General features: G+C 45.1%; 1 protein-coding gene across 4 annotated transcripts in view; it reads right to left on the reverse strand.

The window, feature by feature from the left end:
* Nucleotides 1–20,599, reverse strand: part of ARHGAP10 (Rho GTPase activating protein 10) — a 349,503-nt gene that overhangs the window by 93,323 nt on the left and 235,581 nt on the right. For all 4 annotated transcript variants that reach the window (XR_002346408.1, XM_021100659.1, XM_021100661.1 and 1 more), the window contains exons 17-18: nucleotides 20,464–20,569; nucleotides 18,895–19,054 (exon numbers count right to left, since the gene is read on the reverse strand). Coding sequence is in view for 3 of the 4 variants with exons in the window: in XM_021100659.1 (XP_020956318.1) it covers nucleotides 18,895–19,054; nucleotides 20,464–20,569 (266 nt within the window). In the remaining variant the exon portion in view is untranslated. The remainder of the gene's footprint in view (nucleotides 1–18,894; nucleotides 19,055–20,463; nucleotides 20,570–20,599) is intronic.

Consider the following 20,599-nt stretch of genomic DNA (forward strand, 5'->3'; position numbering starts at 1 on the left):
CCTTACTTGTGGAAGGTCAAGTGAGGAGTAAAACAGAGATGGCTCATGCCAGTCTTTGGAACCTTCATTTGGTGGCCTCTAGGCCTTTTCCTTTATTTGACTGACACCAAGGATTTTTTGTTTTATATTTTAATCTTTCTTTGGTTGATATCCCAAGATTTTCAGATCTGTCTTTACTCTTAAAGATCTGTGTTTACTTTTATGCCATCACAAAGTATGTGTTTGAGATACCTGTTTTAGATAATAAGTGGACAATAAATAATGCCAGTAAATACATAAGTAAAAAGTAATATGCCATCACATGTGGAAATCTGTAATTTGATAAACTTCACTTCCCCCACTCTACACACTGCATAAATGAGCCTCATGTTTTTATTAAATTCTTTCAATATCACCCAAGTTAATTTCACCCACAGCATGGGTTCCTTAACTGAGATCTCATAGAGACTTCAGTGTTAGTACATGTTCTAAAATCATATGAAAATGGCATATAGGCATTTGTATTTTTTCATAAAGTGGGATTGTTACCTTTCAAGTTCTCCAAGGGGCATGAAACATAACAAAGGTTAAGAATCACTGACCTGGGGGGTTCCCATTGTGGTTCAGTGGTAATGAACCCGACTAGTATCCATGAGGACACAGGTTCGATCCCTGGCCTCGCTCAGTGGGTTAAGGATCCGGCATTGTCATGAGCTGTGGTGTAGGTGGCAAACACAGCTCAGATTTGGCATTGCTGTGGCTGTGGTGTAGGCCAGCGGCTACAGCTCTGATTCGACCCCTAGCCTGGGAACCTCCACATGCTGCAGGAACAGCCCTAAAAAGACAAAAAAAAAAAAAAAAAAAAAAAAAAAAAAAAAAATCACTGACCTAGAGTGATGAAAAGGAAAGCTGCCAAGAAGAGGCAACAATGGAGAATCAGAAACAATTTACAACAGGTTGGATTCCACTGAATAGTAACTTAAGTAGAAGAATTTTCTTTTAAGTTACATGGAATGTGGATAAAGCCACAGCCGACTTCCCAAAAAGTTCAACTGTGGATGTGTCTGTGGGCCTGGGCATTGGAGAAAACAATCCTGCAGGAGCCATGGAATAAAATGAGTAGACACAGGAAACAATTCTCACTCCAAGGGCCTTTCCACATCAATGCATCAGTAGGCACCGCTTACTCTGAGCTTATTAGTACATTCATCTCAAACCGACCTAATTCCTTCATTAAATTTTGAAAATGACGACTAATCCTCTTAGTGGCCATTTCCCTCATTTCCACCTAAAGAGAAATGACATTCCAGAGAAACCAAGTGTTTGAGGCTTTCCCTGGAAAAAGAATGTCTCCACTTTCACTTATTGCTGAGGCAGGGAAAGAAAAACAGGTACCTCCCACCCCTCAAAAGCACAGCCTATTCCACTTTCAATATACAAAAAAAAAAAAAAAAAAAAAAAAAGAGCAAAGTTGATTCAGCAATAAATACAAGGAAAGAAGTGGTAGACACAGAGCATGATGTACCTGAGATTATCATCCAGATTTTGAGTGTGTTTCCGATGTACACTGTTCTCTTTCTCTGTACACACACAGGATTACCATCATTTACAAAGGATTATAAACCTTCCTCCAAACCTATTAATCCAACCACTCAGGGGTTTGGTTTGGCACCATCTATGATCTGTAGCCCGTGTGCACTTTGGGTAATTAAGAAGGAATAAGATGGCAAACAGCACCCCAGCTGTGCCATGATTAATAAGAACGTTCTCGCGCACACAGCCAGGCGCTGGCATGTGTGGCTCAAGTGACCATAGCAAGCTCATGACTTTACGAAATCAAATACAGAGATTTCCTTTCTTACCTTCACGCATTCCAACACAGCCATACATAAACACTTTTGTGCAATTTCAACTTGGAGCTGTCCACGAAGTAGTGTTGACTGAAACCCTATGCATCATTTAAGCTCAAAAAGAAGAAAAAAAAGAAAAAAAATACATATATATGGCCTTGTTTTTCTTGGGACGGTAGAGTGACCACAGGGAACTTTCTAACTGTGTGGGTTTCACTGCCTGGAATCCTTTTTGGAATGAGGCAGGCTGTAAATGAATAAAGCAAGCTGTGTGTGACCTTGGGTAAGTTGATTTCAACTCCCAAGCTTCAGTTTCTTGCAAACTGTAAACTGCAGAGCATCCCACACTCAGCATTAGCTGTGAACCAGAGCTGGCCAGTGTCTGGAGCACCAGGGACTCAGGAAATCCTTAGTGCCGAACCTCTTCCAAACAGTCCAGTCTGCTAAGGAAAAGGGACCTTGCATTTCATAATTATCTCCATGCAATTCCCTGCAGCCCTAGCTCACTGCTGCGAATGGCAGGCATACCTATCTTCCGAAGAAACTACTAAGGTGTTGTTTGGTACATAAAGAGATAAGGGATGTCTGATACATTCTTTCAAGGGCAGAAAAGGTTGTAACCTGACCTCAGACAAAGAAAGCAACTAGCTTCTCATAGGTCCAAACTCAAACACACATTCTGCTGGCCAGGGAACCAGACTTCCGCTGTGTCAGAGTCTGTTGTGCTGTTGTCTTTTTTGCTAAATGCAGGGTTTCTGGAAAGCCAGATCTGTTTTCTTTTCTTTTTTTTAAACTTTTTATGCCTGTCCATACAGTACATGACATGAAGGAGTGGTTCAATAGATGTTCGTTGAATGGATGAATAAATAACTGCATAAAAGAAAGGATGCTGGCACCCAGTATCGGTCACTTAACTTTTATCAATGATTTCAGATATGGAGAGAAGTAAATGGATTACTATAATGAACTCCTATGTCCACATCCCCTGGCTACATCAGTCACTAACTGCTGGCCGATCTTGCTTCATCCGCATCCCCAGGTTGTTTGGAAACAGAGGCCAGGCTCGGGGCTGGACTTACAGGTCTTTAGGAAGCTGGAGGTGATTAGGCTGTGCTCTACTCTAGAATTCTACATACTTGTGCCTCTAGAGTAACATACACTCTTGTGCCAAGATCAACAGAATTCACCGCTACTTGCTCAAGAGAGGACTCTCCCTAAATGCCTACAGATTAGAGGGTACATTTAGCATGAATATCATTAACATAGCCCCCACCACAAAAAGGAAAGTTATATAATAATTTTGCAAATATCCGCATGAAAAGAAATGATGATCTTGAGGAATTCCCATTGTGGCACAGTGGAAACAAATTCGACTAATATTCATGAGGATGCGAGTTTGATCCCTGGCCTCGCTCAGTGGGCTAAGGATCCAGTGTTGCCATGAGCTGTGGTGTAGGTCACAGACACAGCTCGGATCTGGCGTTGCTGTGGCTGTGGTGTAGGCTGGCAGCTACAGCTCCAATTTGACCCCTAGCCTGGGAATTTCCATATGCCTCGAGTACGGCCCTAAAAAGAGAAAAAGAAAAAAAAAAAAAAAAAGAAGAGTGACCTTGAGACAGCTGGTAGGAGGAGGAGGAGGAAGATAGCATTAAGAGTGAATGGAAAGCTCTTTGAAGGAATGCTGGCAGAAGGCTGCAGGCCCTTCTTCAAACTTTATAATAAAGGGTTTGGGGTGGGGGTGGGGGAAATCCAGAAGATTAATCCAGAAGGAGAGGATCTGAGGAGGGTCAGTGTCACCCAGACACCACAAAGCCCAGACTGAGTTTAAGGGCGGGGACAGACATGGCAGCACCTTAGTCCCTGAGAAAACACGGGACCCCAGAGACAGCACTCGATAGAGCTTAAGGGTGAAAAACAGAAACGAAGCTCACAAAACCAATGCCTGTCCTCTGGGGTCGCTCTCAAGAGAAACCAACCAACTGGAAAGAAAAGCAAGGAGGGCTTCTGAGGGACATCTCATCCTGTGCCACATTAGCCACTGACAGAAGGCAGCATGGCCTGCAACTTACTCAACCTGTACTGGCTACATTCTTCTGGATTCCTGCGCTCCTCGGCAAAGTTAATCCTGGACTTTCCACCAGGCCTGACAAGTGGCACTTGTCCAAGAGAACCAGGGAGACACGTCCAAGGCAAAAGAGGAAAGGCCATGAATGCCAGTGATGGAGAACATCCTTGCAGAAGAGATGGGAACTACTCACACCACTGCCCCTCATGCCTCGCCCTGGCAGGTAAGAGATGTCCCGTATAGAGAAAAGGGCAGACCCCGTGGGCCTGGGGTGGTCTTCCTTAGAAAGCCCTGCTCGCACAGCTGGCCCTTGGCTGGGCTCAGATGGGCACTGAGCTGATTAATAGCTCTCTAAACTTGATATAAAACATGCCCAAAATGGTTAAGAGGGCTCACTGTGCCTTCACCGATCACACATCCGCATGCACCTGCAGGTGTGATGCAGAATGCCAGCTTTCATTCTGGGAGCTGGGAATTTGGTACATACTCGGCAAAGGATGCCTGCGTGACCGTCCCCCGGCAGGTACAGAGTCTCTAAGGGTATCGTCTTCTCCTCTGTGTGTTCTCACTATGCTGCTGTGATAAAACTAAACTGTGAGTACCACTCCATGCTGAGCCCCCTGAGTCCTTCCAGCAAATCCCCAGGCATGGGGGTGGGTCTCGAGGACCCCGGACCGACCCAGGGAGGCAGGCACTAGACTCAACGGAAAGACCTCTACTTGGAAGGACCCTCCAGGGCAGCCTGCTTCATCAAGCAGTCTTTTTTCTGTTCCGACTTTTAGTTCCAGTGGAAATTGGTGGATTTGTGGAAGTCTAAGCAGAAACAGAGTGGTTATGTCCCAGAGTCCATGAGTTAAAACCATCGATCCTTAGTGTAGCCATTTTCTGCTAACATTCATTAACCAGTTGGGTAGGAGGTTAGTGTTTGCCATTCTAAAGATGCAGGAGCAGAGATGCTAGCATGTGGTCAGTTATCATTGACTTCATGCAGCAGTGGAGTTTCAGAACAGTTTTCACTTCAGGAAAATGCGGAAGAATTCAAATGAGGTAAAGAGGTTGCTCTAGGAAGACCTGACCTGATAGAGGTGCCTTCTTCAATCTGCCCCTAAAATAATGGAAGGGGGCTGCCTTCAAGTATTTAAGCAGAATATCCTTCAGAGAAGGCTCATGGTCTGCCCACGATCTAACTAAGCAGTCGAAACTTCCATAAAAGGTTTCCTTGGTGGCTAGCTCCAGGTAGGGGACAGGAACAACCAAGCGACACTGATCAAGTATGAATCCTTGCCTGTCCCCCAGCCCAGGTCCTGAGCAGAAGCATGGAAAACAAGTCACCAGCAAAGACAAGAAAAGCCAAACCTGAAGAAATGCTCTGGAGTTCCCATCGTGGCTCAGCAGTTAGCAAACTTGACTAGCATCCATGAGGACATGGGTTCGATCCCTGGCCTCTCTTAGTAGGTTAAGGATCCTCAGTTGCTGTGGCTGTGGTGTAGGCGGAAGGCTTCAGCTCCGACTGGACCCCTAGCCTGGGAACTTCCATATGCTGCAGGTGTGGCCCTAAAAAGACAAAAGACAAAAAAAAAAAAAAAATTCTCTGGACCTTAACTCCTCAGGGATCATCCAGCAGCTCTTGGCTTCCCCTATGGTGCTAGGGTCCTGACCTGGGAGTCCTCGAAATGCCTAAAATTTATAGACATTTCTTTCGCATATATACACTACATTCTTTTCTGGAAACTGGACCCAAAGCTTTCTTTAAATTTTCAAAGTGGGTTCTGATGTAAGAAGGCTTCGAAACTCCTGCTCTAGAGGGAAAGGATGTCAGACGTCAGGAGTGGACATTAAAACGTCAGCCAACAGACTCAACACCAGACCAGATGCCCAACCTGCCAGGGGATGTGTGAGACCGCAGTGGAGGGCGAAATGGATCCGCAAAACTGGAGACCAAGCACTAGGAGAACAAGTAACCCACAAAAAAGAAATGATGTGAGAGTTGACAGCAAAGCCACTTCCAGGTTCAGCCTTGGCCCAAGAAGAGAAAAGCAAAGAAGAAAATTAAAGAAGGTCTGGTCATAAACTATGAGAACAGAGTAAGAGGTTCAGGATTGGGTGACTTCATAGTACCAGTTTCTACCTAGAGCTTTGTTGACCAGACCCACTTGATCTGTTTTCACAAGGAATCTGGGCCCCAAAAGCAGCTGGCCTCAAAGCCAAGCAGGAGCTACCTGAAGTTACCAAAATAGAAACTGAACCAAATCAAAGCTGATGCATAAACTCTCCGTGAATTTATCAAAGTGGGCGGGTACCTTGCCCTGTGTATTTTCTCACACCATCCAAAGATGATTTGGTTGCAACCATTAATATTACCAAGCTGACGTAAGTAAAGAGATTTATTGAAGGGAACAGCAGGAAGCAGAAAGAGCTGGCTGGAACGCCACACCTCCCTGAACTAGGAACTTGAGGCCATCAAGGGTCAACCAACAACTCTCCATTTCTTGCCTCTGTGTCCCTCTTTAACAAGCTTCTGGATCCTTCCCCGAGCACCACCTTCTTCCCCTTGGCACCTGACCCATCACAGGGGTTTCTTCGGCCCCAAGCCCAAGAAGCCATCTCACTCAGTAACTGGCTGAGTTTCCCCACATTCAGATTCCAAATCTTTAGAAGAGAATCTGCCTCAGCCCAGATTCCAACATGACTGCTCTGGTGTGTTTAGCTGGCTTGCATCAGCAGACCTACATGAGAGGGGCACTAAGTCTCACAAACATGTGGGAGGGGTCTCTCTCTGACGTGAGCAGTTAGGGGCAGGGCTGCTGCTAAGACGTATCTGTACTAAGGGACTACAAGCCACTACACAGGGGGGTGGGGGGGACCCAGAGAGAGGTTAAAAGGGGAGACTGTGAATTCAGCTTCTAGAAGAATACCCCTTTCCCAGACCTCTCTACAAAGTAGCAGGACATCTTTCCAGGAGAAAGAAGGGGAGGAGAGAAAAAACAAAAAAACAACTTTTTTTCAAAGTATCCTAGTCTGGTGCAAATGGCTCTATTAGCATGGTAGAGGCTTCAACAGCTATATAAAATAAACTTTAATCATTTTTTTTCCAGCCATGCCCGAGACATGTGGAAGCTCTGAGGCCAGGGATGGAACCTCTGCCACAGAAGTGACCCCAGACGCTGTAGTGACAATGCTGGATCCCTAACCTGCCACGCCACAAGAGACCACCTATCATTTTTGTAAAATTTTTTCTTTGCTATTTTTTTTTTAAAGTATAGCTGATTTACCATGTCATAGATCCCTGACCATTTTTATTTCTCAAGTTTTTGCAAAAAGCATGTAGCTTATTCACAATACTCTGGGGCTTAGCGTTTTAAAAAAGCAGGTCTGGAGTTCCCGTCATGGTGCAGTGGAAACAAATCTGACTAAGGAACCATGAGGTTGTGGGTTCAATCCCTGGCCTCGCTCAGTGGGTTAAGGATGTGGCATTGCCATGAGCTGTGGTATAGGTCGCAGACATGGCTCAGACCCAGCGTTGCTGTGGCTGTGGCATAGCTTGGTGGCTACAGCTCTGATTAGACCCTTAGCCTGGGAACTTCCATATGCCACAGGTGTAGCCTTAAAAGAGACCCAAAAATGAAAAATAAAAATAAAAAGCAGTTCTTTACAGCTTATGCAGTGATAGTCCATGTTGATATTTTCCCACTTACATTATCTGGTGTAATTTTAGATATCTGAAAATATATTTGAGACATCAAAATATCCCATTGGTAGTGATGTAGTTCAATCTATACATATTCCAAACCTACCGTTTCTGAGCATCCGAATAGTATAGTCCTGGCCCTCTGGATGGTAGCCCTGGAAGGAGCAGCGGTAGCCTGGAACACTGGACAGCACCACCTGCCAAGCCAGCCAGTACTGGGTCAGAATCCCAGCGCTGCCATTTGCCAGCTGTGCAGCCCTGGGAGAATTCTCACCGTAAACCCCTTTTCCAAACTATACTCGGAGGATGATGAATGTCTACCTGGTAAAGCTGTGGAGCGGGTCCTGAATGAGATCATGATGTAAAATCAAGGGGTGTGGGCCCTCAGTAAGGGTCAGGCACACTGCTCTTCTGGATTAACGATGCTGGTGGGGGTAAAGGCGAGGACGAGGAGGATTGCCAGGCTAGAGCTTTTTATCAACAGTGATGCTGAGAGGCCCCGACCCTGCCTGCTGACCCTGGAAACAATGGATCTCAGAGTGGGGTGGACGTCACACGGAAGCCTCTGTCAGGAGGGAAGAAGGTCAGGTGACAGAGTTTGCTTTCCTTTGAAACTCAGTGGGTGTAACATCGACATAATAATCCCGGTTCCCGAGTTCCCGATGTGGCTCGGTGGAAACAAATCTGACTAGTATCCTTGAGGACGCAGGTCGGATCCCCGGCCTTGCTCATTGGGTTAAGGATCTGGCATCGCCATGAGCTATGGTGAAGGTTGCAGACGCGGTTCGGATCTGGCATTGCTGTGGCTGTGGTGTAGGTCAGAGACGCACCTCTGATCCTGTGTTGCTGTGGTTGTGGCATAGGCCGGAGGCTACAGCTCCAATTCAACCCCTAGCCTGGGAACCTCCATATGCTGCCAGCCCTAAAAAGACAATCAATCAATCCCAATTCTCTCAAAGCACAAACAAGTCAGCACTAGAAAGATGTGAGCTACCAAGCCATGACAAGACATGGGGAATGACCTTAAATGCATATTACAAAGTGAAAGACGTCCATCTGAAAAGGCACATACTGTAAGAGTCCAACTCTAGGACATTCTGGAAAAGGCAACACCATGAAGACAGTAAAGAAATCGATGATCGCTGGGCTGGGGGGTGGGGGAAGGAGGCGACAAAGAGGCCGAGCACAGCACTTTCAGGGCCATGAAAATACGTTAATGATAATGAGAACTACATGTCACAGCATATTTGGCCAAACTCACAGAAGGTGCAACACCAAGGGTGAACCCTAAAGAAACTCTGGACTCTGGGTGATAATGATGTGTCATCGTGAGGAACTGTGGGTTCCTCGGTTGTAACAAATGGACCACTCTGGTGGCACGTGTTGATGATGGGGAAGCATTGTTTGGGGAGGGCAACGAGGATATAGAAAATCTCCGTACCTTCCCTTCCCCTCAATTTTGTTATACACCTAAAGCTACTCCGAAATATACAAAGTCCTTTTTTTTTTGGCTGCACCCGTGACATGTGGAAGTTCACAGGGCAGAAATCGAATCAGCGCCACAGCAGCGACCTGAGCGGCTGCAGTGACAACGCAGGATCCTTAACCCACTGCACCACGAGAGAACTCCCCAGTCTTTTTAAAGATATAAGTAAGTCATTCCAGTTGTTTAATATAAAATATGCATCTTTATACACACATTATCAGACAGCAACAGTGTGGACTTTACAGGGTAGGCCTTGGGGCAGACTGACTGGATTCAAACCCCAGCTTGGCCACTTGCATATGTTACTGAGCCTCCCTGAGCCTCATTTTTCACATTTGTAAAAAATAAAATGAAAATAAAAATGAAAAAATAAATAAATAAAAAGCTCACCTCATCCTGACCACCGGTGTCCACTGGGTTGGGACTTTAGCTCTTCCCCTTTCACCAAGGAGGAAACTGATGAGGTTAAGTGGCGGCTGGGGCAGGGGGGCGAGTCTCAAAAGGCACACAACTCTGTGGAGCGGAGATTCCAACCCGAGGAATTTCACTGCAGAGCCTGCTCTCCTACATGATGTGATGCTGTCCACAGACTTGCTCGATAAACCGTCACAGAAGGAGCCGAGCCTAGTGCCTGGCACATCCACAGCCCTCTACCAATACCAACTGCTGTGATTCTTTTTTCTTTCTTTCCTTTCTTTCTTTTTTTTTTTTTTCTTTTTTGTCTTTTTAGAGCTGCACCCCGGGCTTATGGAGGTTCCCAGGCTAGGGGTCAAACTGGAACTGCAGCTGCTAGGCAACACCACAGACACAGCAACGCCAGATCCGAGCCACATCTATGACCTACACCACAGCTCATGGCAACGTTGGATCCTTAACCCAACGAGTCAGGGTCCTTACTGCCGGTCCATGATGGGAACTCCCCAACCACTGCGATTATTATCGTTCTCAATTTTATCTTGAGTAACATGGAAGAGACCGCTCTGAAAGCTGGTTTCTTTATTTTACAAAGAAAATCAAACAGTGGGCACTTTGACTATGCAAAAAGCCAACCCGCCTCTGCTGGCCCCTAAGGAAAGGCATGGAGCTTGCTTCTCTGGAGCCCACCACACAAACCGCACCACATCCACCCCTCACTCTTGGAACCTTAGTATCCCAAATATAAACAACATGAAAAAGAGATGAACAAAAGGATCAGATTCCTCCTCATTTTTTTTTCTTTTTTGACAACCCCTAGGCATATGGAGTTCCCAGGCCAGGAATCAGATCCAAGCTGCAGTTGCCACCTACACTGCAGCTGCAGCAACACCAGATCCAGCAGAGTGGGCTGTGCCGGGCCAGGGATCGAACCTACGTCCTGGTGCTACAGAGATGTTACCAATCCCATTGTGCCAGAGCGGGAACTTCCTCCTCACCATTGTTAATGCTCTCAACACTGACTGAGTGCCAAGTTCCAAGCACTGAGACAAGCTCGGAGGACCTGTCTTTGCAGCTTTGCATCTCCAGAGACCATGGCAGAGACTTTCAGAGTGGGCCAGACCCCAGCCGTCTATGAGCTTTCCTCCAACCACCGCCCCTGCCCCCAGTCCACCTTTAACTTGAACACAGCCTCATTATTAAAAATGCTGTGGAGAGTTCCCGCTGTGGCTCAGACGGCTAAGAATCCAACAGTGTCCGTGAGAGTGGGTTCAATTCCTGGCCCTCAGCCCGTGGGTTAAGGATCTGGCATTGCCACAAGCTGCGGCATAGATCGCAGATGCGGCTCAGATCCTGCATTGCTGTGGCTGTGGTGTAGGCCTGCAGCTGCAGCTCCAATTCAACTCCTAGCCTGGGACCCTCCATATGCTGTGGGGGCAGCGCTAAAAAGAAAAAAGAAAAGGAACATTGTGACAGTCTTCCTTACTGAATAAAAAAGCTCACCTCCTCACAACCTCTGTACCAAGTATGCTCTCTTAGGCAGCAAAGAACAAATCTACCCCCTTTCTATCCTTCCGTCTTCCTGAGACAGTCCCAGGGCTTTGTCTCCACTGGACACAAAAATGCTGCAGAATGAAAGACCCTTGTCTACCAAACTGTCTCGCATCAAACCACTCCAGTCCCACGGGAAAATGAAAATACTATCTACCATCTACAGAGTTACAGCCCAGCACAAAGCAGAGGCCTCGGTGCTGGAGCTCAAGGGAAAGAGCAGCACTGGGAAGACAATGTCATTACTATTTTCCAACTCTCCTTAAAGCAAGGGGAACAACAAAGTCTTCTGTGCTTTTAAAACTTCTTTTCAAACACTCCAGAAAATGCAAGGCCCTGTTAAGGAAAAAAAAAAAAAAAAAAAAAATCTACCAGTAAATTCAGTTTTCATGGCTATGCCAAAAAGGCCAACATTTACGAAAACTGGAAGGGGGATGAAAACCCTTTAAAAATTTCTCAAATACGGCCACGGGCTTGACTCTACACAGAACAGTCACCAACCGCTTTTGGTCTTCTTTTTTTTTTTGGTCTTTTAGGGCCACACCCTCGGCATATGGAGGTTCCCAGGCTAGGGGTCGAATCGGAGATGTAGCAGCTGGCCGACGCCAGAGCACAGCAACGCAGGATCCGAGCCGAGTCTGCGATTTACACCACAGCTCATGGCAACGCTGGATCCTTAACCCACTGAGCGAGGCCAGGGATCAATCCCACAACCTTGGGATTGATCCCACAACCGGATGCTAGTGGGGTTTGTTAACTGCTGAGCCACGACAGGAACTCTGAAACCAACTTTCAGAAACGTTGGAGTTTCACGGTTGTTGCTGTGTTGAGGATGTTTCTGTTTGTCTGTAATGAAAACTGGGGCTGCCTAGCAACCCAGTGCCAGCAAAGCTAAATCCATTTTAGCCTGGGTTCTTTTTTTAAAAGAATTCTTTTCCCCACAATGCACACGCTCTTAAGACTGGCAGGTTCTTCGCACTCATCGAAAAATGGTGTGCAGGACACTCACTTGGGCCTTGTTGGCATTCAAGGATGACAGCGATCAACCTGCAGCAGAGGGTGTTGTTTCTGCAGCAACAGGCACGGAGGAGCAATGGGCTGCCTCGCCCCCAAAACAGGCCAGGTAGGGCTGCTGCTGGACCCCAGGTGGGACCTGATGAACAGGGAATCCACCCCCCAGCGCCCACATACCTGGGAGCAGTACACGTTCTTCTAGGTTCCTGCAAAGACAGGTGGGTGCAAGACACAAAGGCTGTCCCAAGGTTAACAAAAGTGATGCAATGCATGGCTGGATACATACATTCCCACCAGGGAACTCCAGGAATTTAGAACAATGTCTGGGATGTAGAAAAAACTCCATAAATGCTTACTAAGGGTGTTTGCACACATATTTACACTCAGGTTGTGTAAGTGATAAAAGCTCCCCTTTTATCACTAAGAGTAAAATCTCAGTGCTTCCCACAGATATTGCTCTTGGAGTTCCCTGGAGACACAGCGGATTTAGAAGCCAGCATCATCGCTGCTGTGGCACAGGTTCGATCCCTGGCCTGGGAACTTTCACATGCCGGGGGCATGCGCCCCCCCCCCCAAAAAAAGATACTGTTCTTACCTTCTCCTAGTGATGAAAAGCAAAGGCTTCGGAGTCCAACAATTCTTAGTGCAAATCCAAGCACTGCCACCTACTGGCTGTGTGCCCATGAGCACGTGATCTTTGACCCTTGGGTTTTCTCATAGGTATAATGGAATAAGATATGAAATAAAAATTCTGTACATATAGAAGGCTACCAGTACACTGGGGATTACCGACACAAATACCAGGGTCATATGAGATAAATACCCCATATAATAGACATACCAATAAATTCTTTCTCAACCTTATCTCATGTCTTCATACCATATATTACACTTTTTACCACCCAATTCTCTCCTCAGGTTAAGCCCCACAACTCCAAATTGTCTGCTGAGCTTATCTTGCTAGATACTCTAGCATACAAAAAATCTGCATGTTAGAAACTAAGCTCATCTTACTCCTGCCCCAATCCCATGTGTCCCTCCTTTCATTAAGAAAACCAATATTCCCCGGATGGAGTGTTCAGCCTCGTTTACAACACCCTCCTCTGAGATGCTCTACAAATCCGGCACCTGGATTTTGTCTGTTCCACCTCACGAAATGATGCTCTCCACATGGAACTCCCCAGCCCCTCCCGCCTGCACCTTTACACCTCTACTTTCTCTTTCTTTCATTCTTTCTTTCCTTTCTTTCTCCCCTTCTCTCTCCCTTTCTCCCTTCCCTTCTCCTTCCATTCCCCTTCCTTCCTTCCTTTCTTTCATGTTTTAGGACCATACCTTCGGCATATGGAAGTTCCCAAGCTAAAGGTCAAATCCGAATTGCAGCTGTTAGCCTACGCCACAGCCACAGCAACGTGAGATCTGAGCTGTGTCTGTGACCTACACCACAGCTCATGGCAACGCCGGATCCTTAACCCACTGAGCAGGGCTAGGGATCGAACTTGCCTCCTCATGGATGCTAGTTGGGCTCAATACCACTAAGCCACAACAGGAACTCCCTATGCCTCTACTTTGTATTGCAAACCCTGCTGCCAGATGAAGCAGTTCCCTTGAACACCAGGAGAGGCCCTGGGACCTCTCAAATTAAATCCAAAGTACTGTGGTGGCAGTCGTTTGACCTCCCCACACCTGCCCAGATCTCTTGTTAATCTCACACTACTCACCCCGAGATCCAGCAGGAGCCGCCTTCCCAGGTCACACACCTATCCTGTTTCTCTGATTACATGATGCCCCATCGCTGAAACGTCCCGTTAAAAGCCTCCCCCCATTCAACCTCCAGCCTAAAATCTATTCAAATCACATACTCAGGAAACATTACAGATCCCCCCACAGGTGGATGTCAACTCTCCTTGGAAGTCTTAGCAGCTTTCTGTCGATCTGCCGATCCTCCAGCATTTCTTCTTTTCCCTTCTTTTTCCCCGTCTTTACTTCTCCCAAATCCCGCACCATGTCTGACTTGACCCAGGCAGTCATCACAACTCACTGAACTCATCCATGACGTGGACGGCTGGTCCTCCATAGGTTTCCCATGGGCAGTAACAACCAACAGCAGATCAAAAATATTTGAAAAAAAAAAATTCTAGAAAGTGCCAAAAGGCTAAACCTGAATTTGCCTCAGGCCTGCAACTACTGTATTAGGTATTATAAGTAATCTAGAGATGACTGAAAGTATCAGGGAGCCTGTGCATAGGTTACATGCACATCCTACATCATTTTATATCAGGAATTTTTTATACATTCTCTATAGCATCCAAGAAGTCTGGTATCTGCAGGGGGTTTTGGAAACAATCTTCCCCAGATACCCAGGGACAACGATATACTTGAAGAACAAAACATATGCAAAACTCACAAATGCTAAGGCACAGCCCCAAGTCAAAAATCCTTGGGAACTTCCTAGTACCCTATCCACCTGGGAAAGGCAATTTTCTGGTTTGCAAGGGAAGAAAGACCTTGATAATATTTTTGGCCCGTGAACACTTCTTTAAAAACAACATCTTACTGTACTGAGTGGAAATGAAGCCAAAACATATGGATTAAGTTTCCTACAAAGTATATATGGATGCTATGAAAACAGCAGAGAGGCTTGGATAAAATGTGATCTTCAAAGCCGATTAACCAGGGGTCTTTTTCTAAGTCCAAAATTAATCTGGTGCGTTCTTGCTTTAATTATACGTTGAAAGTTTCCTTTTCTGACTTAATGACTTTCCCGGTCAGAGTTAACATTTTTCACATTCCGAAGGAAGGAAAATAAGTAACTAAGGAAAAGAAAACATTTTCCTTGTATTGTCGTTTCCCCACCTCTGTTCCCTTCATAGACACCCGCCTAGGCCATTTCATTTCATTTCTGGTTTATCCTTCCTTTTCTGAATGACCAAGTCTTCCTTCTTGACAAGGACAAGAAGGACAATGACAGGACTATTCTATTTCACTTTTCCTATCCCTCCTCCCTCTCCCTTTTTCTTTTTGTTCTCAAACATTAAGAGGAATGACGTCCCTCCCTCACCACATTCAAGTCCAACCTAAATTCCTTTGGATGGTGTAGGTGGATCGGTTGCCTGGGAGACCTGGGGCTCGGAGGGGGCCAGACGTCCATGTGAAGTGTTTCTACACAACCACCCTTGTCAGCAGAAATACTCTTCCTCAAAGCAGAGCCTGGACTCTGAAGTGAAGTCCTGTTAAGCAGGAACAAAGGGCTAGGAGTGAAGAGGGAACGTGGACAAAGATGAAATCAGAAGGGGAAAAGGGAGGGGATGGGGAAATTAAGTTCTCAAAAGGGTTCCCTACTCTAAGCTGGCAGTTCCCCTCTCTGCCCCCGCCCCAAGCAACCCTCTGCTTCCAAACCTCAACTCTCACACTCAGTAAAGAACTGGCTCCAGCAATCCCACTCCTGGGCATATATCCAGACAAAACTCTAATTCAAAGTGATACTTGCACCTCTATGTTCACTGGAACACTATTTACAGTAGCCCAGACAGGGAAACAGCCTAAATGTCCATCAACAGATGAACAGATTCAGAAGATGTGGTACAGGGGGGTGGGGGGATGCGCTGGGGGTGTGGGATGGAAATCCTATAAAACTGGATTGTGATCATCATTGTACAGCTACAAATGTAATAAATTCATTGAGTAATAAAAAAAGAAAAGAGAAAAAGACTAGAAGAAAATATACCATAATAAGAATAAAAAAAAAAAAAGATGTGGTACATATATACACAATGGAATACTACTCAGCTATAAAAAAACAATGCCATTTATAGTAACATGAATGCAACTAGAGATTATCATACTAAGTAAATCAAAAAGAGAAAGAAAAACACCATATAATATCACTTATACGTGGCATCTAAAATATGGCACAAATGAACCTATCTACAAAACATACTCAAAGACATAGAAAATAGACTTGTGGTTGCCAAGGGGGAGGGAGAGGGAGTGGGATGGACTGGGAGTTTGGGGTTAGCAGAGGCAAACTATTCCATTTAGAATGGATGAGCAATGAGGTTCTACTGTACAGCACAGGGACCTATATCCAGTGTCTTGAGATAGACTATGATGGAAGATAATATGAGAAAAAGAATGTATATATACGTATGGCTGGGTCACTTTGCTGTACAGTAGAAACTGACAGAACCATTGTAAATCGGCTAAAACAACAACAACAATAAAGAATCTGCAACTCAGTATCTCACCTCCTCTTGATAGGAAACCTCAGGACATCAATCAACATTGGTTATGCAGCCGCTGCACCATCTAGCCTGGCCACAGAAGGGGAGGAGGGAAACCGAAAGCCCTCTTACTTAATTCTATAAAGCTCCATCTTCAAGACTGGGTCCAGTTTCAGCTGCTCTAACTACTGTAAATTGGCAGGCGGATGCCACTTGGAAATTCCTGTAAGATTTGTTGAAAGCAGCCCTCTCCACTTCTCAGCAGAAAAAAAAATCATGTACTTATCTTCCTGGCTTCAAATAAAAGAAGACAATAGGAAGCCACAGCATTAGATGCAGAGCCTTTTCTCCGAGGGCAAGACCCAGAGGCAGGATTTTCACAAGTAAATTGGATAAAAGTTCTCTAATTGGGATTTAATCTAATGAGAGTTGCGCTCCTAAATACTGTCTCAAAGCTTATAGTCTAATTATTTCTTTTTCTCCAAAGGAATAGTAGCCATCGTGCCATGAAGCTGTCTGGATAGCTCACTGAACACACTAACGAGGTTTAATACAATGTGACAGGACCATAAAAGGAGGCGTAAATCCACCATAGTCAAAAAACAAAAACAAAAACAAAACAAAACAAAAAACAAACCCACCAAACACAAAGAAGTTGACATTCATAAATAAGCGACTTTTACCATACTGGTAAAGAAAAATCTCTGACCAGGTTTCAATCTTAACTTTGCAGTGGGAACCATTATTCACCCAGGCTTAGAACTTCTCTAGCCAGCAGCAAACGTAACAAGAATCCAAGAAATGTCCTTGCCATGCTTTGCTCAAAGGGACTCCACTTCTCTTTTCCCCCCATCTCCATACATTTCACTGAATCCACTGGCATTGTCACTGCTGTGGCGCAGGTTCAATCCCTGGCCCGGGAACTTCCACATGCCTCAGAAAAAAAAAAAAAAATTTTTTTTTTCACCAAGTCCATGAATTCACCAAATAAATGCTAACTGAGTGCCTAAGGAGTATCAGATATTGTTCTAAATGGGCAAAAAAAAAAAATACCTGCCCTCCAAGATCTAGAAGAGAAAAACTAGATAACAACCAGAAAAATAATATGTGATAAGGGACACAAGTCTCAAAACAGGGCTCCAGTGCCCAGTCTGTGAACTGCTTTTCATTCTAGGCTGTAACATTCACCTTCATCTCTCAAACCTAAGTCATGCTCTGCATATAATGCAATCACTTTCCCCCACACACACAACCATGGCATGCAAAAGTTCCCAGGCCAGGGATCAAACCTGTGCCACAGCAGTGACCATGCCAAATCCTTGACCCGCTGAATGTTAACTCTTGCAATCTCAGTTTCTTTAAAAAATCAATAAACAATTAAAAGTTGTTGACCAAGCATCTAAACAGCTTTCAGGAGTTCCCGTCGTGGCACAGTGGTTAACGAATCCGACTAGGAACCATGAGGTTGCGGGTTTGGTCCCTGCCCTTGCTCAGTGGGTTGACGATCCGGCGTTGCCATGAGCTGTGGTGTAGGTTGCAGACCCGGCTCGGATCCTGCGTTGCTGTGGCTCTGGCGTAGGCCGGTGGCTACAGCTCCAATTCGACCCCTAGCCTGGGAACCTCCATATGCCGTGGGAAGTGGCCTTAGAAATAGCACAAAGACAAAAAAAAAAAAAAAATTGGGTATTCCCATGAATACAGAGATCCAAACAATAAGATATGTGACCTAAGATATGATGCATTTTAAGCCCAAGATTCTTAACCTGGATCCCCCATATTCAAGGGTGTCTGTGAATCCCCAAAACTGTTAGCACAAATGTGGCGGGGGGGGGGGGGTGGAGGAGTTCTGTGTGTTTTTCTGGAGAAAGTGTGACAAAGATCGACAAAAATATTTTCCATGTGTTACAAGAACATAATTTGAGTGAGAAATCCAAGGACAGGAAAAAAAGGCAGCAAAAAAAAAAAAAAAATCAACAATCCAGAACTACATTGCCAGTATTCATTTGCATCTGGATTAAACGTTGCATCCTTAAGCCAGTGAGTTAACAGCAAACACCAAGCAAGACCAAGATTTATGGAACTCCAAAAGAACGCAGAAGCTCAATGAGAATTTCTCAGAACAAAACTCACAATCATGATAATCAAATCTTTCAGGAAAAAGAGAGAGGAGCTCCCTGGTGGTTCAGCAGGTTAAGGATCCTGCATTGTCACTGCAGTAGCTCAGGTCACTGCTAGGACGTGGGTTTGATCCCTGGTCTGGGAACTTCGGCAGATGCGGTTTAAAAAAAAAAAAAAAAAAGAGGAGGAGTTCCCATCATGGTTTAGAAGGTTAAGAACCCAATGCTGTCTCCATAAGGATACAGGTTAGATTCCTGACTTCGATCAATGGGTTAAGGATCTGGCATTGCCACAATGGCTCGGATCTGGCGTTACTGAGGCTGTGGTGCAGGCAGCTGCAACTTTGATCTGACTCCTAGCCTGGGAACTTCCGTATGCCACAGGTTCGGCTGCTAAAAATGAAAGAGAAAGAGACGGGAAGTCTGAAGGGGCAGTTGTAGCTCATGAGGTAACAAGCCAAAAATAGGCATACCCTTAAGGAAAGAAAAAAAAGGGGGGGGCAGTTTTACCTTTTCATGGTTTTCAATTAAAATTTCCACGACAATATTCTGAAACTTCAAATCCATGATGGCAGCGACAGTTTCTTCCTGTGGCCTCATCAGAGTCGGTCCAAACACCACTCCTAAGTTTGCCACAGTCATGAGGTTCTGCTTGGAGTGATTTGAAACACTAATATTGATGGGGGGTAGGGAGAAGGGGAGAAAGATCTCCAGTTAAAAGAAAGGGCGGTAACTGCAGAACAGGCTCTCTTCTACAACTCTGCATTTCCCTGGAGACAAGGAATCAGACTCGAGTGTCCTCAGTGTCTGCAGCTGAAATAACTGCCTCTGACAAGGCTTTACGTGATGAGGTCCCTGCCCACCCTCCTGCTTCCTTTTCCCTGATGCTCTGCTTCTTCATAATTCTATGCATATGCTAAGTTTGTGTCCCCAGAGGCCTTCATTTACCAGTCCTTTCTATTCAGACCATCCTTCCTTTCCCTAGTCACTATACTCTTGCTTCCAGGGACTACTGGCACATGGCACCTTTGTCAGGATTACTTTCACACACAGAGCCTGGTCAGAACACCCAGCCTCATCTCTTTGGCCCAGAACCATTGTGCAGTGAACAACCTGGACAACTGTTCTCAGCAGCCCTGTTGCCTAATTCAGGTCTCCACTCAAAGGTCTCATCCTCAGAGACCTTCCATGACAACCCTCTTTATAGGCCCACACCCAACAAATATTCTATATCCTTCATTCCATCTTTTTACCACTCAATACCTGAGATTATTTTCTCTTTATGTGGAACGTGTTTATTATCTTTTTCCTTCTTAGACAGAAAGGGACCTTACAAAAGTAGTGACTTGCTAAGTAACTTGTTTAACTATGTGTCCTCATATCAGCTAGCACCTTAAGAAGTCATTCAACAAAAAAATTTGCTGATCAAATGAATGAATGGCTATATGAGCAGAAGGACCCTTGAAAGGTCACAATATCCTCTGGCCTTAAGTTTCTTTTTTTATGTGAAATACAGAGTATAAAACATAGCATCCCTTAGTTTCCTCTCTCCTCTAAAAATCTACAAGTATAATGATTTGAGTCATTCATACATGAAGAAAGAGCTAACTAATTTCTGCACTGAATTATTAGATTTTGCTTACTTCTTGAAGATCGAGTGAATAGAAAAGAATGGATCCTATGAAATGACTCCCTATTACTGGATTAAACAACTACAAGGACATGTTCCGACTTAAGAGTTAGGTAGGTGTGAAACCCAGCTAAATTTGCTAACAGGCTTATAATCACATTTCCGGAATCTCTGTACAGGGAAATATATAATATTCTCTTTTCTTACTTCAAGTCAAACCCTGAGTTGCTGGCAGTGATGCTAAGCAAATAATTAGATGACTTCATGAAAGCATCACATTTCCTCACTCTTTTCCAAAACACACACAAGGAGGCAAGGGTCCAGGCTGGCCTTGCAGGTGTGGTCCCTAGTATTGTGTATGTAGCTCCAGCTCCAAGGGTTACACACCCAACACCACCGCACAGCACCCAGAGCAAAATAAAGCATGTTAGGAAGAAGCAGCAGCTTACTTAGTTAAGTGTTTCACCAAGATGTCCAACATCTCCTTATTTTTCTCTGGCAGTTTGTGTACCAAGAAATGGATGGCGTTAACACGAGATTCTGGGCTGCCACTTTCTTTAAAAAAGAAAAAAAAGAAAGAAAGAA

The sequence above is a fragment of the Sus scrofa genome, chromosome 8 (genome assembly GCF_000003025.6).
Source record: "Sus scrofa isolate TJ Tabasco breed Duroc chromosome 8, Sscrofa11.1, whole genome shotgun sequence".
Classification (NCBI taxonomy): Eukaryota; Metazoa; Chordata; class Mammalia; order Artiodactyla; family Suidae; genus Sus; species Sus scrofa.